Below are 26,452 nucleotides of genomic sequence, written 5' to 3' on the forward strand. Positions count from 1 at the left end.
AGGTTTCCTCACGATGTTTTTCCTACAAGAAAATTTTAGCCCTCGCTACTGCTACCTACTGTAATTTTGAGTTCGGAAACCTGTCATTAATAGCAAAAAACTAACACTATTACATATCAGTAATTTGTCGATATTGATCCTTGAGGGCGGATCGCTGTTATTTATTATCCGTTCCAATACTAAATTGCTTTTTCAAATAGTTATTCAAATCGTAATTAATAGTTATTTATTATGTGGCTACTAATATACGAGTAGTAGTAGTCTTTGAATAATTTACTATAATAAATGATTAGACATCGTGTGTCTGTGCTTTTATCATAATTAGCTTTTTTTATTCTTTACAAGTTGGTTCTTGATTACAATCTCACCTGATGTTAAAAGGAGGATGAGAATCCACACCGTACAGGTACGCTAAATTGCTTGGCGGTACGTCTTTGCCGGTAGGGTGGTTATTAGCCACAGCCGAGGCCTCTCAAGCCTGACCAGCAGGGTTATTCTGTCTGTAATAATCAGTCACTACATAACATAGTCATCTAACTTTGTTTTTACTACGAAGTCACATAACTATCCTAACTTTACGTAAAGTTACATTAGTATAGTAGCAGTAATATCAAGTAGTAATTTTATTTTGACAAAAAACTGGTATTTACGTAATTTCGTTAAAATAGTCATGCTAAATAAAACAAAAAATTACTGTCATTTGATGTAAAATGGCGTAGTCAAGGTCATTTCATAGAAATAACCATGATGATCGAAAATACGATGAAAAACGATGTAGTGACTGATTATTTGAATGGTACACCGAATTACATAATAAGGCCATTTGAGAAAAAATCATTCAGTCCACCCGGGCATCGAACCCAGGACCTCCGTCTTGTAAATCCACAGGAGACCGTCACAAGCTTATTTTACGGTCAACTATAGGGCGTCCCTCCTTAAACGAGAGGGCATATTATGGAGCTTCCACCTACCACGTTCAATGCTGTTGTGACGGTCTTATGTCACAAACATATGAACGTATATTTTATCTCGTAACAAAAACTAAGTACGCGGACAAAGTCGCCAGCTTACGTTAGTTGTCGATGAAGGATATTTTAACTTTAGATAATTTTCCTCTGTGTATAATTAAAAAGAAAAGAAAACCAAGTAACGGTAGGCATCACCATGGTACGCTACTCAAGGCTCTATAATTTGTATGAAATTAAGTTGTAACATTTTTAATTTTATTTATGCGTAATTAATGTTTTGCCTTTTAATTTAGCGAACAGACTTAATTTTATTTATGCGTAATTAATGTTTTGCCTTTTAATTTTGAGAACTTCCTTTTTAAACCGACTTAAATAAAAGGAGGAGGTTTTCATTATTTATGTTTTTCGTCGTAGAAGGTAGTAGTTAAGTCGTAGATCCGTAGATCGTTATATCTATACTGATATTATAAAGAGGTAAAGTTTGTAAGTTTGTCACATTTTTTAAATGGGGTAATCTTCGGAACTACTGGTTCGATTTTAAAAATTCTTTCATTAGTAGAATGTTACATTATCGGGGAGTGCTATAGGCTATATTTTATATTGGTATCATATATATTAGCCGAGTTATCACAGTTTTTGTCATACAGGTCGGACCGAAAATCCTCTTAAACAGACTTATTCGCATGCGCTGCCTTAACTATTGTGTAAAATTGAAATTAATGTATGAAAACTTTATGTATCTTTAAAAGTTCTACAAAAAAGTCCGCGACACCATATATCTATCTTCTATATATTAGCAGATATAGTACCTTTTGTGTTTTAAAAATTATTAATTTTATATACTTAGGTTTACGTCATTATTTATACAACTAAACTTTAATCCTTATTAAAATAAATTATTTAATAATCACAAGAATATTATGGAGATAAGATTTGCCCTTTACAGTATGTTAATTACTTAAATAGTTTCGGAGATAATACAAAATTTCTAAAAGACGCAGAAATTCCGCTACATGACGCCCCGCGCTTTCATTTACGTAGTTCCCGTTCCCGTGTGAATATTTGGATCAAACATAGCCTATGACACTCGCAAATAACGTAGCTTTCTATTGGTAAAACAATTTTCCAAATCGGTCCAGTAGACCCAGAGATTACCTCCTACAACCACACGAACTTTACCTCTTTATATTATTAGCATAGAAGTCTCTATTTCTCTTGGTCATACCACCACTCTCGAAGGACTGGACCGATTTTGCTAAGGGTAGGAGTAAGATAGAGAAGTTACAGGGTAGGGTAGGGTACGGGTAGAGAAGCGTAGGGGTAGTGTAGGGGTAGGGTAGGTTTGGGGCCGGGTTTAGGGTAGTGGTAGGGTAGGGGTAGAGGTAGGGAAGTGGTAGGGTAGGGTAGGATAGGCATGAGATAGGGGTACGGGTGGGATAGGGGTAGGAAAGGGTTAGGGTACGGGGAGGGTAGGGGTAGGATGGGGTTAGGGTGTAGGTAAGGTAGGGGTAGGATGGGGCTAGGGTGTAGGTAAGGTAGCGGTAGGTTTGGGGTAGGGTAGGGGTAGGGTGGGGGTAGGGGTAGGGTAGGGTCGGGTAGGGGTAGGGTAGATGTAGGTGTTGGGTAGGGTAGGGTTGGGTAGTGGTAGAGTAGGGGTAGGGTACGGTAGGGGTAGGGTAGGGTAGAGGTAGTAGTAAAGTTGACATCGAAATTTACGCGGACGAAGTCGCGGGCGTCCGCTAGTGTATTATAAAAGCAAACTCAAAATACATATTTATTTCAAGTAGTTAGTTTACTTTTGAAACGTCAAGTTTGACTTTTTGTAAAGATTTTTGGCTAGTTACCACCCTACCGACAAAGACATACCGCCAAACGATTAGCGTTCCAGTACGATGTCGTGTAGAAACCGAAATGGGTGTGGTTTGTTATCCTACCCCTAACAAGTTAGCCCGCTTCTATCTTAGATTGCTGAATGATTGATTGAATAAAAAAAAAATTAAAATGTTAAATAATAATACAAACCAAATGTCACGTGAAACATGACAGTAATGAATAGTTCTTCGTATAACAAGAAAATAACGCACGTTTTATTATAACAATAATACGCCATAATAATGACTACGTAATTATACCATTTACATGAAGCTCTTTAATGTGGGCCACTTATCTACTGCGATAATGGGTCTGTGCGACCCTAAGGGTCACGTAGATCAAGTGAGGCGGTTTTTATTTAGATTATAAACGACTAATAGACGCACCGCGGTTTCACCCGCGTAGTTCTCGTTTCCGTGAGAATACGGGGATAAAATATAGTTTATGACTCTCACAACTGACGTAGCTTTCTAATGGTAAAAGAATTAAATCGAAATAATTCTAATCGTAAATCGGTTCAGGAGATCCAGAGATTAGAATCTTTACAAATAGTCAAACTTGACGTTTCAAAGGTAAAGTAAGCCAACTTGAAACAAATGAATTTTGAATTTTCAAACTTCAAACAAAAGATAATCAATTAATTGACTAGCAGACGCTTCACGGTTTCGCCCATGTACCTATGTCCCGTGCCTATGGTAATACGGGGATAAAATATAGCGTATGTTACTCAGTAAAGATTTAGCATTCTAATGAAAAAAACAGTCGAGTTGATTAATTCGTAAAAGAAACAAAAAAATCAAATCTTACCATTAATTTAGATAACATTATTTATTTTTGGTTTCCACCGTATCGCAAATCAAGTTTTAATACGAGCAAAAAAATTAAAAAATATAATATAATGAAAATACCTCAGTTATGTAGAGTTATTTAAGTAGGTAAGAAAAGGTGATCGTCCTTTTGCTCGTTTCCTTAGATTGATGAACTTATTTTTGTTGACTCATATGCCTATTAACTCTGCGTATTAGATAGGTTTTAACACAGATTATTCAATAATGTACAGATGGAGCGTAGGGAACAGGCCGGTGTCGTAGCCGATCCAAATACAAAATTCAATAATAAAATTTTAATAAAAAAAATACAACCGACTTCAAAACTTAAAAACGTACCCACTAAACTAAAAAGCGAAAAATAATATTATAATGTGTTCTACCTACTGATTAGTATAAAGGCGGTGCTAAGCCGGTGATGTGATAAATTAATACAAATTAATCAAGCCCAAACACGAGTTATTAACTGTCTGTCTGTCTGTCTGTATTAAGACTTCATCATCAGATCGATTTTAAACCTTCATGAAATTGTAGTGCTTTAAAGTAATGTTTACGAACACACTAGGCACCCAAATAATTTTTGAAAGTTCCCCTTAATGTCTCCAAGATTCCATCATCAGATCTTGACATGATGGCAGTGTAACCAACGTGGCTTTATATCATTCCCTGAATCCCACGGGAACGGGAATGGAATTTTCTTTGGTTTACTTTATGCCGCGTTGAATGACTTAGCTCATTTATAGTTTTTTTTTGATATAGAGAGGTAATAAAGTTTGTGAGGTTACAGGGGTTAATCTCTGGATCTACTAAAGCGATTTTAAAAATTCCTTCACCTATAAAAAGTCACGTTATGTGCGATTTAACATAACAATTTAACGGAGAACGGTGAAACCTTGTAGCGTCAGCTAGTAATAAATAAACCGATGCGTTCGAATCGAAACCATTAAATAAATTCCGACAAATTCAGTCACATGTCTATACATTATTGAATGTACAATACATAGATAAGTGTATCGGAGGTACTGGACTTATCAAGTACAGATGGTAACGTGCATAACGATGGACCGATTTAAATAAACGTACCGACCACTTGCGTCAATCGATGTAACAGCTCAGAGTTATTGGATAATTATACCATTTTTTGTGATCGCGCGCCAGTTGACTGACAAGTGGGATGATGTGCGTTAAGCTTTAACTTTTTCTTATGGAATAAGGTAATATAGGTTATATTCTTAGTAGTTGGTAGTGCTGTGTTGGTGCTTGGGATCGATTTCCATCAGTTTAGGATTCTATAGGACATCACATTAGACAAACAAATCTCAAAAATAACAGTATTTCTCCACTATTTAATGGATATTATTTTACATATAAATATTCCTCTTCAATCACTCTATCTATTAAAAAAACCGCATCAAAATCTTTTTTAAGATTTAATCATACATAGGGATACAGAGAAAGCGACTTTGTTTTATAATAAGTAGTGATTACAAAATTAACTTAGAATAAATTGTGAAAGTACTGGAACGATTATTGTGGTGTTTCAAGATAATTTTATATTTTCATTACCTGGTAAGTTCTATGTAAGGAAAATAAATATATTTAACGCTCCCTTACTATTTCTTGTAGAATCCATGATAAGGTTTGTAACATCATTAAAGTGTTTTTCATATAGCATGAATACAGTGACAGTTGCCTTATGACGTTCATAATACGTCCTATTATCGTGAATCGCAGCAAATTTTCAAGAGTGAAATGATACAGTTCATTTCACTACCCATGCTATCTGAAAAACACTATAAGTTGAATTAATTTACATCACTTCAATAATAGACTCATTTATCTATTTTTTTTATTTTTTTTTATTTATTAATCATGCTGTCTAGATTATCTGTAGAACTGTGACGCTTTATGTAACGTATTATGAATAAACATCAGCCTGACTAATAATCCACCTCAGAGCTGTAGGTCTTTCATAAATAGTTATTTGAGACCCTGATCATAAGAGAATAATTTGATGAATTCTTTAATGATAAAGAGGTATGGAGGCCATTGGATCAGCTTCTACCTTCACACAGGAAATAAAAGGAAAAGAAATTTTAATCCTGTTGATTAAATTATTATAATATTGTATGATATTTTTTTAAAGAGCAACTATTGAGTTTCTTGCCTATTCTTTTCAGCAGAACCTGCTTTCCGTACCGGTGGTAGAATCTTCACAAATAGTCTAACTTGACGCTTTGAAAGTGCTTGTAAACTAAGCTTACTAGAAATAAATTAATTTTGAATCTTGACCGGAGATATCGTCTAAGTCTGATCTCTCCGGTCAAATCGGTCAGAATATCGTTTTATTTAACCATGAGACTGATAATTAACTCTACACTTGTGCACTACAACATCTCCTGCTTCTTGTAGACTCTATATTAGATGTAGTGGACGTAATTTGTTCTGAATAACATTATTAATCCACCACGTTGGTTCAATAAATTAATTTAGGAATTTATACCTACTAGAAGTTGACAGAAAAAGGGAAATTTGATAATAATAAAACATTCTAGCTAATTATGAAATGATTGTCTAAATTTATCCAAAATTTTTATTTTAAACTTGTTGCTGTTGAGGTGTTTTTTTTTGTATTTGGGTAAAAAGAATAAAAAAGAAATAACAAGTAAACTTGGAAATTACGTTCACCTCTTATTGAGAAGGAAAACGAGAATACCTATCGCAATACATACCTCAGTACACAAACGCAGCTTGTCAATCTAAGGTCAAGGCGTGCGCTCGCGTGCGACGCGCGACACGTGAGGCGTTTCACAAGGAGCACACCTCGGGCCGCAATTACTCCTGCTCTACAACGTTGATTACACTGATGATCATTGCACGTTACAACGAGAACTTATTTAGATAATTGTAAAGTGATATGAAACCGGAAAACGTGTCTGTTCATCATGTGCCGTCGTCTTAGCGAATGGCCTTCGAATATATTATCTATTATTTAAACTTAAAAATTATTTATGACCTCTTTAGCGCAGTATGCATTGTTTTAGGGCGAGCGGTAAATGAAACGTGTTTGTCAAATAAATTATTCTTCTGCGGCTTTGAAGCGTTTACTAAATATTGTTTAGTGAAAAATGTTTGACTGCTATGACTGCAGTGCTACCTTTTGTGCTACTACTGCTACTGATGAGCCACGAGCCCTTGACAGTAGAGCAAAATATGCTCCTTATAATGCCAATAGTTTTTTTTAGAGCATATTTTTGTATCACTTTATTTCCACTAAAAGCCCACGTTAATATAAGTACACTTGTGATGTCAATTTTTAAATCCTGTTTGCCAAAAGACCTATAATCGTTTAGCGATTGTGGCTTCTGACAATAATAACATATGCTTAATTTTATTACAATTTTTATCTACTTTGCTTTAAAAAGAGATGTTATTATGTGCACCTTTCATAAAGTTACTTGTCATTTGTAGAATATATACCATAATTCGTATTAATTCATAATAACTAATTTTATACCCTATGTTACAAATTGTTTCTATGTTTAGAATGTAATTGCTGACACGTGACGTGGTTTCACGAGGAGTCCGCCTGGGGCCGCAATTATTTCTATTATACAATTTTGATTGTCTTATCTTGGATATGCATTTACAACTTAGTTGTGTAACAGTTAAGTGACGTGAACCCGGATAAAAACATCCTTATACTAGTACCTGTTCGAGTTGGTGATGATTCATTATGTACGAGTTATACAAACTATAAAAACTGTAATAAAATCGACAATTATTATCCTTTCTACGAAGTATTTTATTTCATTAATCTTTAGACTCTTACGCCAACATTTAGACGTGGCCTGGCGTTGTATATAAAACAGATTTAAGTAAATAAAAATAAATAAATATTCATATGTTTACTTGGCTGACTTTGTTGTGGCCTTCTTTTCTGACTGAGCGCGTTTGTATTCAATTACAAGTAACTACCTACTCAACTGCGATTTCACCTGATGTTAAGTGATGATGCAGTCTAAGACAGTAGTGAGCTTTCTCGGAAGAGTTAAAAATCTATTCTACACACAATTCTAACGCGCTTTGCCGATAAGGTGATAACTAGTATATATATAGATATAGTATATATATAGTATAGATACTAAAAACGACGTGTACAATAGCTATCTTAAATTCTTTAAAATATATATTAAAATTAATTTAACGACAATTCAAAATTATCTAACAGAAAAATAAATATTATATTTTGCATTTGTGACAATGAAATGAATATAATGGTTAAAGTATTTATTACACAATGATTGTGATGACGATTATTCTCCGTCATAATGCGGCGTTAGACGTTCGATTATGTATTATTTATTAGCATCGTGATACAAGAGGGTAATTAAACATTTTATTGTATAAGTACAACGTTTTATTGTTAAACCGCGGATTAACATTATTTAAAGGAAAAAGTGTAAAAATCAAGTTAACGTTTTTATTATGTCGGTGATGTGCTTTTTATCATCATCATTCATCATCATTATGATGATGAATGATGATGATGAGCTCGAGTCTCTATGCTAAGAAAATTCTCTGATGTGCAGGTTTTCTCACGATGTTTTTCCTTCACCGTTTGAGATACGTAATATTTGATTTCTTATATTACACACAACTGAAAAGTTAGAGGTGCATGCCCCGGACCGGATTCCAAACCACAACTTCCGGATTCGGAGGCAGAGGCCATATCCACTGGGCTATCACGGGTCACCATTATTAGATGGGCAATTTTATCGTTAGAATGGAATTGTTATCGGCCATGGCAGCTCGATTATGTTTTGGGGGATAGGTAAAAATTAATTGTAGGTAAAGTTAAGAGCTTAGCTTTAAATTAATTAATTATTATTATTATTTATTGTAGCGCTTCACCTCTAAAGCAAGTTGATTGATTGGCGTTAGGACATTGATTGCTTTACATTTGGCTATAGTTTATGAATCTATGGGGGTTTGGGGGGCCCCTTTCTCTCCTTGGCAACGACTTTGCGGTTATATATCATCATCTCCTAAACCTTATCCCATTTAGGTGGGGTCGGCGAAATATGTCAATCTCCTCCATTCACCTCTATTACTCGTCAACTCATCATCCACTCCCTTTACATACATGTCCCCGTTCTCACACTCCTAACATCTCTTCTTCGGTCTTGTGTCCTTCGAGTTGCAATTTCAAAATTTTTCTGGTAATATGACTTTCATCCCTCCCCATTACATGTACATACCAAGCTAACCTTTTACCACTTTTACTCTACAATTTTTCTGTTTCTGGCGCCACCTTCAGACAACCTCTTATATACTCATTCCTTATTTTATCTATTCTTGTCACACCACATATCGATCTCAACATATCTTGCGACTATACAAAAAAAAAAAAACAAAATTAGCCTTTATTACTGCTCGTTAGTTACATTTGCATTTCTATATAGTTAGTTCCTAATTAGTTAGCAGCTTGTCTTTCGAAATAGGCCTCCACTTTTCTCTGTCCCTCGCCATTCTCATCTAATCGGGACCGGCGACCTTCTTCAGTCATCATCCTCCCAACGTCTTACTTGCCTTCCTTTATTCCTCTTGCCATCCCTAGGTTACCATTCTGAAATCATTTCGTCCATTTCACGCGGCTATATAGATAGGAAAATTGTTTACCTACATTACCAAAAAAAATTCTTGTTGCTAAACCGGCTTTTATCCATTTTGCATAATTTTATATTTTATGTATTTCACCTTACTTTCACCTACTAGTAATATTTGTTCAAGTTTATTTTCTCAGAAATGTTATTGTTACATAATACCTACTGTTGCATAAAAAAATACCTCAAAAATCTGTATTACAAGTCGCAATTTTATATTAGCAAGGTCGTTAGGAATAAATAAAAGTTTATAAAATTATTATCAATATCTAGGCGACAGAGCTTTGCGCGGCTTTTTATCTTTGATTTGATAACAATATTATTATTACAAGAAGATACTTCGAATTATATGAGATACTAGTAATTTCTGCGATTAGCGTGTTCAATCAAACAAACTCTTTAGCTTTATAATATTAGTATAGATTCACCTGAGTAGTTCCCGTTCCCGTAGGAATACTGGGATAATAGCCTATAGCCTTTCTCGATAAATGGGCTATCTAATACTGAAAGAATTTTTCAAATCGGACCAGTAATTTCTGAGATTAGCGCGTTCAATCAAACAAACTCTTCCGCTTTATAATATTAGTTTAGATTAGTATAGATAATATATCTTGGTTTTGTAGTGAGGTAAGCGCGTAAAACAAAAGTAAGTATAGAAATTACACATTCCACATCATTCAATAATCTCTGGATCTACTTAACCGATTTACCATTAGAAAGCCACGTTATTTGTGAGCGTCATAGGCTATATTTTATCTCCGTATTCTCACGGGAATACGTGTGTAAATGTTACATCAAAGAGGTAGGGAAATTGTGTTATAAGACATGACAACATAAGTATACTTACTACATGCCTTTCTTGATGAGTACTGTTTACCAACAGAGAAAATATCATCATCATTATCAACCTTTATTAGGCTCACTGCTGAGCTCGAGTCTCTCTCAGAATGAGACGGGTTAGGCCATAGTCCACCGCGCTGGCCCAATGCGGATTGGCAGACTTCACACATGCAGAGAATCAAGGAAATTGTCTGGTATGCAGGTTTCCTCACGATGATTTTCCTTCACCGATTGAGACACGTGATATTTAATTTATTAAAATGCACACAACTGAAAAATTGGAGTCATATCCACTGGGCTATCACGGCTCTCTAAAGAAAATAAAATATAAAGAAGAAAATATAAAGAAGGTAGAAAACGCATGTAATTTTTTTTGTTTATAAAATGTTATATAAAATATATTAATCATATTTAATTGTTCTAAGCTTATTAATCAAATTTATTTTCATTACTATAAGAACAAGCTAATTATAGTTATTATTAGTTGTGCAATGACTAGTGATTTATACCCTTATATTTTATTTGTTTGGTAAACAGTACCTACTCATCAAGAAAGGTACAGATGATATAATTGTTGCTTGAAAGTGAAAAAGTGAAACGTGTAACTTCAAGGTAATGTTGACAATTAAATAATCGAAGAATTACATAATAGTTTAACAACACCGCTATTAATATAATAATAAATAACAATTGGTTATGCAGCTTTAATACAGTTTCTTCCTAGTAATGGAAATATATGCAATTGTTCTATTTACAGAAGACGATTGGGCTTAGGTTGTAGTGCTTAGGTCTATTACAGGCGTGTGTGTGTGTCTGTGAAATAAAGGAGCGTTATTTAAGCAGTAACACGTTTAATGTTTATAAACAATCAATTATTTGGCTGCTGTCAGCTGTCAAACAAAGAATCCGCGTAAAAATCAGTTCATCGGTTTTGAAGCTACGATGCCACATACATAAATACACCGATAAGCACAGACATACACAGATACATATACAGACACATATTACAAAGAGTACAACAAGAGTTACAGGCACAGACACACAGAAAGACACCTACTATTTTTCAAATCGGGCGTCAAAAATATATTACTGTAGCAATAGCAAACGCCTTGTTATATATTTCGGAAATTATTTGATCGAGCTAATTTATGATTTCGTGTTTTCTAAAATGCCCCAGATCTGTATAGCAAAACGATTTAAAGTTCCTGAAGAAACCGTTTAGGTTATATTACTTAAATGAACTGTATCCCCCAAATTAATGCGTTACCATTAGTCGGCATCAACCCATATTCGGCTCACTGCTGAACTCGAGTCTCCTCTCAGAAAGAGAGGGGTTAGGCCAATAGTCCACCACGCTGGCTTGAGCATATTCACTGGGCTATCATGACTCTCTTTTAGTAAATTAAATAAATTACCTACATCAAAAAACCATCAAACTAATCGAATATTAAATGATAAAATTCGAAGTCCTTTTAGAAGTACATAATGAAGTTCCCATATTACGCATAAGTGATTTATAATGGCGGCGCACAATCTTGCGCACTCGTCAAATATAATGACATATGTCATCAAATAATGACAACCGCGCCGCACAAAACGTTTTTATGTCATGTCACACCGAAACGCTTAACATTATAATCCAATCAACCAGCAGTTGACGTTGATGGAGTTAAATTTTTCCGTTAAATAACTAAATGTTGTGACATTTAAAAAAAAACTGTTGTGTTTGAGGCAAAATTTACGTTGCATACCATATACCTACAACGTAAATAATGCTTGATTAAAAACATTGATGATTTTAAGCTATCAATACCCGTAGGTTTTATTTCCTCGTCATCAACCCATATTTAGCTCACTGCTGAGCTCGAGTCTCCTCTCAGAATGAGAGGGGTTAGGCCAATAGTCCACCACGCTGGCCCAATACGGATTGGCAGACTTCACACACGCATAGAATTAAGATAATTCTCTGGTATGCAGGTTTCCTCACGATGTTTTCCTTCACCGATTGAGACACGTGATTTTTAATTTCTTAAAATGCACACAACTGAAAAGTTGGAGGTGCATGCCCCGGACCGGATTCGAACCCACATCCTCCGGAATCGGTGGCAGAGGTCTATCACGGCTCCCGACTCAGGTTTTATTTAGTTGAGTAAAATTATGTACCATTTAAGGGAGTATCTTATCCCCGGTGACGCCGCTGAGGTCCCATAAGGGGCCTACGGCACTTACACAATCAGAAAAAAACTAGTAGACATGCCTCAATTTATTTGAGTTGGAAAGGCAGCTCATGTTGTTATCATAGGTAAGTTAGCTAATTATGGAGTATGAACTGTGGTTTGGAAGGTAGTAGATTTCATGGGCCAAATCCATTGTCCAAGTTTGGAAGGTAATTTTATGGTATTTACTACGGTATATCATGATGAGTTGTGTCTCCATGTTTGTTACCTTATAGCTTCGTCATTTATTAACCAATTTATAAAATACTAGCGGACGCCCGCGACTTCGTCCGCGGAAATTTCGATGTCAACTTTACTACTGCCCCTACCCTACCATACCCCTACCCTACCCTACCCAACCCCTACATCTACCATACCCCTACCCTACCCTACCCCTACCCCTACCCTACCCCAAACCTACCCCTACCTTACCTACACCCTACCCCCATCCAACCCCTACCACCATCCTACCCCTACCCTCCCCGTACACTATCCCTTTCCTACCCCTATCCCACCCGTACCCCTATCTCACGCCTATCCTACCCCTACCCTACCACTTCCCTATCCTACCCGTACCTCTACCCTACCGCTACCCTACCTATACCCCTACCCTACCAATACCCTAAACTCGGCCCTAAACCTACCCTACCCCTATACTACCCCTACGCGTCCCTACCCGTAGCCTACCTTACCCTGTAACTTCTCTATCTTACTCCTACCCTTAGCAAAATCGGTCCAGTCTTTCGAGAGTGGTGGTATGACCAAGAGAAATAGAGACTTCTATGCTAATAATATAAAGAGGTAAAGTTCGTGTGGTTGTAGGAGGTAATCTCTGGATCTACTGGACCGATTTGGAAAATTGTTTTACCAATAGAAAGCTACGTTATTTGCGAGTGTCATAGGCTATGTTTGATCCCCATATTCACACGGGAACGGGAACTACGTAAATGAAAGCGCCGGGCGTCATATAGCGGAATTTCTGCGTCTTTTAGAAATTTTGTATTATCTCCGAAACTATTTAAGTAATTAACATACTGTAAAGGGCAAATCTTATCTCCATAATATCCTTGTGATTATTAAATAATTTATTTTAATAAGGATTAAAGTTTAGTTGTATAAATAATGACGTAAACCTAAGTATATAAAATTAATAATTTTTAAAACACAAAAGGTACTATATCTGCTAATATATAGAAGATAGATATATGGCGTCGCGGACTTTTTTGTAGAACTTTTAAAGATACATAAAGTCTCCATACATTAATTTCAATTTTACACAATGGTTAAGGCAGCGCATGCGAATAAGTCTGTTTAAAAGGTTTTTAGTCCGACCTGTATGACAAAAACTGTGATAACTCGGCTAATATATATGATACCAATATAAAATATAGCCTATAGCACTCCCCGATAATGTAGCATTCTACTGGTGAAAGAATTTTTAAAATCGGACCAGTAGTTCCGAAGATTACCCCATTTAAAAAATGTGACAAACTTACAAACTTTACCTCTTTATAATATTAGTATAGATATAGAAGTATAGATTAATAATTTTTAAAACACAAAAGGTACTATATCTTCTAATATATAGAAGATAGATATATGGTGTCGCGGACTTTTTTGTAGAACTTTTAAAGATACATAAAGCCTCCATACATTAATTTCAATTTTACACAATAGTTAAGGCAGCGCATGCGATTAAGTCTGTTTAAGAGAATTTTCAGTCTGACCTGTATGACAAAAACTGTGATAACTCGGCTAATATATATGATACCAATATAAAATATAGCCTATAGCACTCCCCGATAATGTAGCATTCTACTGGTGAAAGAATTTTTAAAATCGGACCAGTAGTTCCGAAGATTACCCCATTTAAAAAATGTGACAAACTTACAAACTTACAAACTTTACCTCTTTATAATATTAGTATAGATTTTTTTCGTTTGAAAGACTATACTTGCAAATTGGTCCCCTTTAATTTTCACACAAATGTTAAAATCAAAATAACTAATATAAGTGAACAAATTTACCAATACTTTACTTAAAACCAGAAAAATAAAATCTTTTTAACAAAAAATAAAATCAACTCCAAAGATGCGAACTCTAATAACGAAAATTAACACTGAAAAGTATCCATACCTACACATCACACGAAAATTTTCAGTTAATTGAACCCACGGCCTTAAATGTACTACAAACCGCACAACATCGCTGATGATGATGATACAGAACCATTACGTCTTATAAGCTTAAACACTTGGCCATTTATTTGTTTTTGTTTGTAACATTGATCTTGAGGTCATGTGGTATAAAAACATTTCGAAACACAAAAGCTACTGCTAATGTATCAAACGCGACATGTCTGTCTGTCTGTGGTCTTTTGTATATTATATTATATTGTTGTTTTTGTCTCTAAACAACTTCTAGTAACTTCCATCTTCCTATTGTCGCAACTGAGTTATTATATATTTTTTTATGTTGAAAACATTATTTTTGTTCATGACGCCGTTAAAGGTTGTACATTAGCTTTTTTGTTTTGAAGAATTTCATTGTTTTCTGAAGACCTCTAGTGCGATTGTGTTAGTTAATAGCAGAGCAAAAAAAAATTCCAAGTAAAATTTATATATAGATATTTATATACAGGAAGAAAATTTTTTTAGTGCGGATATTTTTATATTTTGTACATAAACAAAATTTAATGATCACGTATTTTTTCTTTTTTTTTTTTTTCTCAAAAATAACAAAATTATCGTTAGCTAAAGTTATTTACTTTTGAACAGAATTTTAGGGTCACCCTATTGTGCGTTTATTTTATTTTCGTTTGATACCTAAAGGACGTCACCAGATCACTTTTAAGCTGAATATATCTTGTTTAGTAATAATATGTACATTATTTTGTTATTTTAGAGACATAAATTAAAAAAAAAAAATACATTAAATGTATCGAACTGTTTGTAGATTTATATTCTATTAATGATACAGAACCACGAAAAAAAATATCCGCACTAAAGACCGAATCACCCTGTATAGATAGTCAGATATACTAACTTATTTACTTAAGTGCCCAATGTCCTATTTTTAGTATTTTTGATAATATATTAATGCATGTATTTAAACATGATGAATAGATAATTTTTCTTCCAAAAAGCCAAACACAGGCTTTTCTATTTTTTTTTTTTTGACATATAGACAATACCAGCAGGAACCCAGAACATTGAGACTGCTATTGACGGCTTATGGTAGGTTTCCACGGATCGGCATCGTACGTATCGGATACATCGCATTAAACGGATTTTGATATTCTTTGTATATGCTTCGTCAAATTATGCTAATTGTACTTGTATTTTTTTTTTTTTTTATTTATACCATGTTCACCGATTGAATATTTAATTATTGGAATTTTGGAATTATTATGTAGTTAGTATAATATTATTTTTAATATTCATACACCTGTCAAGGTAGAAAGTATGTATGTCTATAGCAAGTTCTGTAAACCTTCTGTACTTTCTCATGAATAAATAAATTATTATTATTATTATTATTATTATAGAAAGTCATACATGCATCCACTGATCCGCATCGTACGAATTGCATCCGTGCCGTGAAATTAAAAATCCGTTGGATGCGATGCGTCCGATACGTTCGATGCGGATGTGTGGACGCCTACCATTAACGTGCTCTTTGAGATGCGAGGAGGATACCACCACGTATAACCTAACCATACCGTCAACCGTAACGTGATTTTCCGAATTCGGTTATGACAGAAATTACGAAATCGATACAGTATATCCAGAGATTACCTACTCACAAACTTTACCTCTTTATAATATTAAGAGCGCTTAGCGTGTCGATACGATATGGATAAAATTTGAAGCGCAAACGAGACGCCGAATTGTGACTTTCACGTGAGTGAAAAGCACGGAGCGATTGACGCGCGACGCAAATTTTATGACGTGAGCGCTAAAACCATTTTTACCTAATTGCAAGTAAATTAAACAACATAACGAAAAACAAAATGGCCATGTTCAAGATATATACCTAATTTTCTATACAAAACAAAAATTTAAGAAAATAAGTTTGCTTTTCCTGAGATTGAAAGCAAAATGTGAGCAAAACATGTATTTTTCAAAAAAATAAACTATCGAGAAAAGTTTTACAAATTGTGTATTTTGTATAGTCATAACGAAGCTAACACTTTGAAATATCATTTACCCAAATATCAGGCTCCTAACTTTTCCGAAATCTTAGATCCAGAACCATCTGTAACCACCAAATTAGATATTGCACACTCTTAAGTAGAGATGAACTCAGGACCTCGGAATGCAAAGTAACATAGACTAACCACGAGGCTATGAGGCAGTTGTAAATAAAACCTTTTTGTGAAGGATATAATTTATAACCGTTAAATGGTTAAAACTTCAATATTATTTATTTAACTGGCGAGGAAACTTACGTGTGAATTGATGTGTGAATCGTTTTAGGTTTTTCGACGATTGGATGTGAAAATATTTAGTTTATGACTATAAGTAGTTACTTACTGTTGGCCTATTCACTATTTTGTTCTTTATTATCAACCTATTAAAATAAATAAAAAATCAATTGACATAATGTCATCAACATAAGATAACCAGTAAGCCCCGGATGACATTTGTATTTTGTATTTTTTTTATTGGTGTACAAAACACACACAACACAATTACTTAACCTACCTTATGAATAAAAATTTATACTACATTCACATTTATATACATTTATATACATTCTAATTATAATTGCACCTATTTGATGTGAATACATCATGCTTAAGTACATTGGGTACAAAATATTAACTTACTCTAAAAAACCGAAAAATACAAAACCAACTATTATCATACCAGCTGGCCTATTCACTAACGTTAGCTTGTTAGCCATTTAACATAATTAACGTAGTGTTTTTATGTATCATGTGTATTTTTAATTGTAAAATTAGATTTCACTTTCTAATTTTTAATTATTTTTAAGTTCATAGTAGATTAGTATTAGAGTATATATATAGTAGTAGATTAATTACAGTATTGTCAACGGCGAAGGGTGCGCAGAAAAACTTTAACAAGTTTATGTCTGCACCTTTTTAATTTTGATCATGTAATTATTATATATAATTAAATAAATAAATAAAATAAAATAAATAACAACAAATCAATAACATACCGCATTGTATGTATTCCGTAAAACCTATTTATTGTTAACGAAAATCACAATATCAAACACACTGGTTAGTAATTTTTAATCAGTTAGCAATGTCTAATACGGAATACGAAACATTTGCTTGAGAATTAAAAATAGCTAGTTGGTAGTTTTCGTATATGTCTACTCAAAGTTAGTGAATAGGCCAGCAAGAAGAAAAAAACACAGTATTTCACAGCTTGCCAGGACTCGGAACTCACGACCTAGAGGATTTAGAAGCAAAATTTTTTTTTCATTATTTTTTGTTAAATATCGCCATGTCAAGATTAATTAGATTAATTAGCTAAACACTAATTAGATTTAACAACAAGTTTACTAACACTATACTGAGAGGTGGTTCAAATTTCAAAGTCAAATTGCCTATTTCATTATAGATATGTTTATATTTACTAAACAAAAAATAATACAAGAAGTTAAAATTATAGTATTGGTTTTGTAGAGATATATTTAATATATTTATATGCCGCATTTCAGTTTTATGTTTTTTTTTTAGTAGTTGGCAGTAGTTTTTGAGTTTATTGCTTACAGACAGACATAAGGCGAAGGTCTTTCTTTTACAATATGCACAGATGTAAATATTTATTTTCTTTGTTACAGAAAAATGGAGGAAAAAGAGCACACGCAGCTGATGACGACATAATAATAATAAAAAAAAAACAAAAATAAAATAAATTTATTAAACCTTTAAGAATAAAAACCAGTTGGCTACAGACTGTGATTTTAACATACGTAATACGATCTCTTATAAATTAATTATAATAATTAATAAGAAGTACTATAAAATAAAAAAAATATATATATTTTGACGTCTTTGAATAATTTTAAATCGAAAAATAAGTAAAATATCGAGTATTATAATTGAGATTAAAATAGTGATGTGCCGCATATAATTAAATCGTATGAATCGTAATTAAAAATAATATACAATAAAATAAATCGGTAAAACGTACAAAGTGAAAATTGACGATAAATTGTGATTATATAATAAATTACATACTATAAACAGTTACAATATAAATAGTAAGTGAAAAATTGATTGCAGTGTAAGAATTTTTTAATTATTTATAAATTATATAAATAATTGTGGATAATATATAAAGATACAAAGTGAAGTAAATATATCAGAATGCCGGCTATTTTGACGAAGATACGCGAACAGGCGTTTCGTGTAAAACCCACCACGACAATAGCCGTGGGAGTGGGCGTGGGCGTGGCCTTAGCAGCATGCGCTTTGTACGGCACTAGAGAGAAGAAACAGGCGCCACCATGCCACAACAATAATAACTATAAGGTAGGAAAAAATAGTAACACAGGGTTCCCAACTTAGGGTTTTTCTCCCCAGATTTAGGGGGCAAATATCAATTATTTGCCCCCTAAATCTGGGATTTTTTTGGGGTCTGAAATTTTTAGAGGTATTTTCAGGGATTTTTTGACTCTTTAATATTTTTAAATTGAGGATAATTTTAACATTTCTTTCTTGACTTAGCGATTTATAACGACATATAAAACGTTATTCTACAACCACTCTAAAGGCATCTGGCGGCAATTTTCATCAAATAAAAAAAATTGTTAAGTTTATTCATTGTCAACATGTATGATTTCAAAAAATCTGAATCTTCAGATAAAGACGTAATATTTTGTATGTATTAAATATAGACTTTTGAAACATATTATTTTTAAATTAGAGATGCGCCGAGTAACACTTTTGTCGAGTAACGAGTACCGAGTTTTACTCGGTTAAATTTTTTTTCAACCGAGTACTCGGCCGAGTAACTCGGTTCAATCAAATTCCGATTTCGCGCGCGTAAACAAGTTTTAATTCAATTCAAAATAGTTTTTTTCAAGTAGGCTTAGTTTACAAGCACTTTTGAAACGTCAAGTTTGGCTATTTGTAGTGACTCTACCACTAGCTCAGAAGGCGCAGTCTCTGTTGAGAAGAGCGATGGGAAATTCAACAGTTGCTCTTTTAAATCTTTCATTTTAATTTATTTGAGATTTTCAAAGATTTCCTAAATTACTGATAAATACTTTTTGATTAACACTGTTGTTTTAATTATATGTACCTAAATAATGCTTTTCTTAAACAAGGTATACTCGGCATTCGCCGACCGAGTTATTCGGCCGAGTACGAGTATCAAAAAATCCGCCGAGTACGCCGAGTACCGAGTATCAACCGAGTACTCGGCCCATCTCTATTTTAAATTATTATGAACTAGCTGACGCCGCGCGGTTTCACCCGCGTGGTTCCCGTTCCCGTAGGAATACGGGATAATATATAACCTATAGCCTTCCTCGATAAATGGGCTATCTAACACTGAAAGAATTTTTCAAATCGGATCAGTAGTTCCTGAGATTAGCGCGTTCAATCAAACAAACAAACAAACAAACTCTTCAGCTTTATAATATTAGTATAGATTAGTATAGATTTATATTTTTTAGGGGGACAACTCAATAATTAAGGCGATTTTAGGGGTTTTTGACACAAACTTTAGGCATAAATATTTTGGAGAGTTGGTAACACTGTAGTAACAGTATGAAGTCAAATATAAAGGCACATAGTTCGAAGAGCCGATGGACGTTGGGGTCACGAGGTGCTGGAATGTCTACCCTGTACAGGAAAGCGCATTGTTGGTCGACAACCAGGTGGACTGACGACATCAAGCGAGTCGCAGGAATCCGCCGGATGCAGGTGGCTCAGTATCGTGATGTTTGGAAGTCCCTACAAAAGGCCTATGTCCTGCAGTGGACGTCCATCGGCTGATATGATGATGACTTCCCTGCATTAACTATATAAAAAGTTTTACTACTCTTAAAAATACATCTTATTCTATCAAAAAGTTTATTATTGTACAATTTTTTGGTAGGTCGTAAATTTTTGTACTAAAATAAAATTAGTATTCAATGTTGTTTTTAAACGTCTAATTCACACGTTTTTTTGCTTCATTACTATTCTAAATATCTATAAAAATATCAAACCTAAGATTAAAAACTTATTCTCAATGTATTATTAAGAGATAGTTGTTATAATACTACCTTCACAAATGGAAAGCTGCATTATCATCGAGTAAAATTGTTTATATTTTATCCGCGTATTTCGATAGGAATGAAAATTACGGGGTAGGAAAGTAATGGATTAAAAATTTACATAGAATAATATTAAATTTATTTACTTACAGTAAACAATCGAAGTAAAAAATATATTATCCAAAAAAAAATAAAGTTTTCTTGATATTTAATTAGTAAATACTACTTTACATAATAGTCACGTTTATGTATATGTATAAATGATTATGCCGAATGCTCGCTTTAGCCTTGACTTATGATGAAACAACGCAAATGTGACATAGCAAAAATATTAAATATTATATACGTACAATATATACGTAATATAAAATCTTAAATATAATTTTTTTTATCTATGACAATAAAAAACAAAAATCGAGTTGACCGACAAAAGAAGTACCTATAGGGTAGACAAGGGAGACCTCACACTGACTTTCATTAGTCCGAAATCTATCTATATAATTAAAAATTTACGAAATATGTCAAGTATATGCTATTTACAAAATCAAAAAGTTAAAAGTACTTTTAAATATCTAAAGTTAGGAGGCGCAGGCGTTAAGTACTTTGCGGAAGTTCATCGTGAATAATATATTTATTTAAAAAATTGCGAAAATCCGACGAACTCATGCGACAACGTCACTCAGGTCCGACAAAATACTCTCTACGTACGTTTCACCCCGAAACCGGAGCATCCTCAGGAAATGTTGACTCTACAATGTGCAATTGCATATCTTCGCTGGAGAAACCTCGGGTTCTTCAGAAAATGAAGGTATATTATATATAAAAGTAATTGTTTATTCAATTTTATTCTACAATTGTTGTAAGATTATTATTGTCAAGGAATTCCTTAACCCTACGTCCATTGGTTACAAGTCCAGAACTCTGCTCGGATCTTTTCTCTTTGTCGCGCAATGGACCCGGCACCCGCACGGTGAATCCATGGAATGTTAAGATATTCGTCTCTTTTATATATGTTTATTTTGATATTTTCGTGATTCATCTTTAGCAAATTCAAATGAGTTGCGACAGCCTTAGGAATCCATCATAAATAATGTATATTCGCGGTCTTAGATTATTTCATAACGGTGACCTTTGCGAGTCTCACATAACTACGTTTGACCGAGTTACGAGCACGGTGATATAATAAAGAGAAATACATAATATTGGCCATCTTTTTCTATAATAATATATACAATGACGTCATGTTAAGGGCCAGCATTAGCCATTTTTATCTGCACCCTTGGTGTATACGATTATACGACTTTGAAGCTTAAAGACAGGAATCCGCTTGGTAAGTATCGGACGCATCGCATTAACCCTTATTAGCCTACTATCATAGGACAGCCATTTCCCTGGAAACCTTACAGAGAATATATTATTAGATATTTTTAACCGACTTCCAAAAAGGAGGAGGTTCTACGTTCGGCTGTATGTATGTTTTTTTTTTTTTTTTTGTATGTCCAGCGATAATTCCGTCAATTATGGACCGATTTTGAAAAAAGATGTTATTTTTTGCTTTTTAGTTTAGGTTAATTTTTGAGTTGAAAGTCGGTTGAATTTTTTTATTAAAATTTTTATTCTTATCTATTTTAAGAGTATTAGAAAAAGATTTTGATTAAAAATAGTTTTAAGCTTATCTGGATTAAATGGATTTTTTAATTTGATGGTAGTTTCGTGCGATTCGCACGATGTGGATCAGTAGACGCACTTGATGATATACTTACGATACGGATATGTGGACGCCTACCATAAATCTTTTTACTGGCATAAGAGAGCTCACATATTTTAGCTATTGTCAATATTATATTCAAAAATACAAAAATAAAACTACTACTAAAAGTTGTCAATAATACTAAATATATACGGGCAACCTAGGTGTAGACGAGTAAAGTAAATCCGCAAAGTAATGACGTCATACATTGCAGTGTCACTGTATATGTGACGTCAGAAAAAAAATCATGCGTGTTAAAAGATCAAATTCCAATGCCATACAGAAAAAAAGCTCAGCAAAGTAACCTATCAGAATCACAAAAAGACAATAAAATAAACATGTAGATAGTTTTTAACGTGTGAATTTATAAAAAAAAACTGTTTTCTTTTTCAAAGAAGTATAAAGTTAATCTTAGTCATGCCAATAATGTGATGAATATTCATCGATAATTTTTTTGTTTTTACAATATTGTAAAGTATTAATAAAACTTTAATTTTAATTTATAATCATGCTTTTTTATCGTTTACGTATACCTTTACACGCGAATGAAAAAAATCTATAATATGATTAAGCATTTCTTGAATTGAATGATCGTGACCGGTTCGGGGCGGGGTTGTAATACCGTCAATTTCCGAACTTCGAGCTGAAAATTACTGACATTTTATTAAAATCAAATCAAAATCAAAAAAAAAATCAAAATCAAAAATCATTTATTTCAAGTAGACTCAGTTTACAAGCCAGCCCAGTGGATATGACCACCGCCTCCGATTCCGGAGGGTGTGGGTTCGAATCCGGTCCGGGGTATGCACCTCCAACTTTTCAGTTGTGTGCATTTTAAGAAATTAAATATCACGTGTCTCAAACGGTGAAGGAAAACATCGTGAGGAAACCTGCATACCAGAGAATTTTCTTAATTCTCTGCATGTGTGAAGTCTGGTGGACTATTGGCCTAGCCCCTCTCATTCTGAGAGGAGACTCGAGCTCAGCAGTGAGCCGAATATGGGTTGATAACGTTGTGTACATTACGTTTCATTTTTCATTATTGATGATGCCCCACCCCTATCCAGCATCCGTATAATACGCTTTCCCGCTTAAGAAGAGTTTCAGTTGGGTCCCTGTGACATAGTATTAAACGGGTTCTACTATAGTTGTATTAGATTTTTTTATTGTTCTAGATAGGAAAGTCATCGAACGCGCCAGAACGCATTATATTGCTGTAGTTAAATATGCAAGCGTTACTTTACGAGCCTTATGAACACAACAGGTTTCCGTGCGTCGGGTCATGGTTGCTCAACTGTTGTGCGTTGCGTGTTATTTATGATATAGAAGCCCGTGATGCTAAATGTGGATTTACTAGAGCGTCGCGGGGACCTATTAGATTTATAAAATGGTGGTTAATAAAAAATACCTTGGCTGAGTTTGTTGTGGGCTCTTCTCTTTCACCAAGGCGCATTTGGAACCCTCGTACCTACTCGTAACTTTAATTTTAAAACCCACCATTAAATTAAGACATAACTTGACTTTTCAAATGTGTTTGTAAAGTAAACCTAATTGAAATAAATGAATGTTATTCTTTACAAGTTAGCCCTTGATTACAATCTCACCTGATTATTTAACATTCTTCGTTTCACTCTACTATATGTGTAGCAGTCCATTTGTGAAAGAATAATTTAAAATCGATTCTGTGGCTTAGGCGAGAAAGCGTAACAAAGAAACAAACTTGCATTGAGGGAATCGTAATTAAAAACTACTGCAACGTCCTACGAATATATTTCCAATTTAAAGTTTTTTTTACGTATATTTAGGACGATTAGGAGGAATATATTCACCTTGTATAGCTTTAAGTAAATCTGAGCTCGCCAACAAAACATAAGTCGTATAATTACTCATCAATGTTAATTACTAATTCAAACTTCTAATAAAAACTACGTAAATATTGTGAGAGCCATTAAAACGAATGGAAAATTAACATTATAGAGGATAACAATTAGATACGCATAAATATGTATTGCTTCCGGGTGTAGTAAAACGTGAAGTCAATAGATAGATTGCAAAGTTAACACGTCCGTTCGCTACGACAGTCAGATGCGGAGTGCACCACCTGCCACCGTAGAGTGGGACACGGACATCTTGTTTGTTTATTTACCTTCGATTCGATAGAATGTCACACACACACTACGAGCATTTAACAATTTTTCCACCTCAGATATTTTTGTTCTAGCTATGGTTTTTTTTTTAAATATAAGTCTTTTGTAAATTAGGAAAATAGAACAGACAATTTTTGTTAGTAATCATATTTTATAGTATTTAAACTACATACTTCCACCTATTTGTTATTTTATAATTAACTTTCCGATTGCTTTTAAATTTATTCGTATTATTTTAACTATTTCTACCTCACAATAGGTAAAACTGGTAGAAAATGTCTCAAGTCATCAAGTTTCGCCTTTGTTCATTTTCCCTTTGCGCAATAAAATCAAACACACAATAGAAGTTTCTTCTGTTTTTTTAATATATACTAGCAGACAGCACACCTGCGTAGATGGAAAAAAGATAGCCTACTAGCTGCGCCCTGCGGTGTTATCCGCGAAAAATAAATATGTAATTTTTCTGGGATAAAAAGTAGTCTATATGTTAATCCAGGCTATAACCTATCTCAATTCCAAATTTAAACTAATTCGGTTGAGTAGTCACGACGTGAAAGAATAACAAACATTCACACTACTCTCATAACTATCAGTTTTTCGCAAATGTCCCAAATTCCATGGATTTTTCAGGATAAAGTACCCTATGTGTTAATCTAGGGTATATTCTATCTACAAACAAACATCCATACAAATTTTCCCGTTTATAATATTAGTAGGATAGCACCCGGGATAGTGTAGCTTCTAATAACAGTGAAAGAATTTTTCAAGGTTCAGTAGTTTCGGAGCCTATTCAATGCAAACAAACAATGAAATCTTTCCTCTTTATAATATTAGTATAGACTAGTAGACATCCGCAACTTCGTCCACGTGAAATTCAGTTTTCACAAATCTGGCGAGAACCATGATTTTTTTCGATATAAAAGTAGCCTTTATGTTGCTCAATAACTTTCTCTATCTTCCAGTGGAAGTCTGATTAAAAACACGGTTATTTTGAAATCACAAACATAACCCTCAATTTAATTTACATGAATTGATTTTTAGGTAATTACATATTTATAATATAAGTATTTTAACCTTTTCCAGGTTGCGAAAAATGGTCAGCTGCAAACGGTGGCGAACGGCGCGGGCGGGGAGGTGCAGAGCTGCGGGGGGCGGTGCGGCGCGGAGCAGTGCGCGCTGTGCCGCGGCGACGCCGACACTGACAACAAGCAGAACATTGTGAGTTTTTTATAACTACCCTCCATAGTTAAAAAAAAAAATCAGTCATGCGCCATGACCATGACTGGTCGGTTGGGTTACTGTAATAGAAAATCTATTAGCCACTGGTCGTGACTGCCTAGTGCCTTAAAGTTATTAGTGTCTTTTCCAATGTTTTTGAAGTAATACTTGCATACGCGCGCTTGACTTGGGGAGTAAGATGAATCCGTTACACGAACGATACGAAAAGTGTGATCAGGCAAGGCCAACGGACGTTGAGAAGGAGATATTGGTCAGTGAAGATAGAAACAGAGACAGTTACGTTTCGTATGCTACTGTAGGATCAAGACGGCCACACGATTGAAGCTTTACTTCAATCGTGTGGCCTAAATCACTCTCGTATTTTTATTTAATTCGTCTTCTCCGTTTTCCAGGAGGATGCTGACGAGACGCACCCGCCGGAGCCGGAGCACGTGCCCGGACTCAACCTGGAGTTCCTGCGCCAGCTGGTGAGCCTGGCGCGCATCATGGTGCCGGGGGTTCGCAGCCACGAGGTGGCGCTGCTGGCGGCGCACACCGTGTGCCTGTTCTCCAGGACCTTCCTCTCCATATACGTCGCCACCCTGGAGGGGTCCATAGGTAAGGGCATCACAGTTAACTGAATACTGTTATAATTTATAAGTGATACCTTATCATCATCCTGGAGAGGTCAATGGATGAAG

General features: G+C 34.3%; 1 protein-coding gene across 3 annotated transcripts in view; it reads left to right on the forward strand.

Moving 5' to 3' along the window:
- LOC112051387 (ATP-binding cassette sub-family D member) overlaps positions 1-26,452 on the forward strand; it is an 89,499-nt gene that overhangs the window by 47,338 nt on the left and 15,709 nt on the right. For all 3 annotated transcript variants that reach the window (XM_024089999.2, XM_024090000.2, XM_024089998.2), the window contains 3 exons: positions 18,210-18,903; positions 25,617-25,751; positions 26,165-26,369. In XM_024089999.2, coding sequence (XP_023945767.2) covers positions 18,739-18,903; positions 25,617-25,751; positions 26,165-26,369 — 505 coding nt within the window. In that variant the 5' untranslated portion in view covers positions 18,210-18,738. The remainder of the gene's footprint in view (positions 1-18,209; positions 18,904-25,616; positions 25,752-26,164; positions 26,370-26,452) is intronic.

This window comes from Bicyclus anynana, chromosome 25 (assembly GCF_947172395.1).
Source record: "Bicyclus anynana chromosome 25, ilBicAnyn1.1, whole genome shotgun sequence".
NCBI classification, from domain to species: Eukaryota; Metazoa; Arthropoda; class Insecta; order Lepidoptera; family Nymphalidae; genus Bicyclus; species Bicyclus anynana.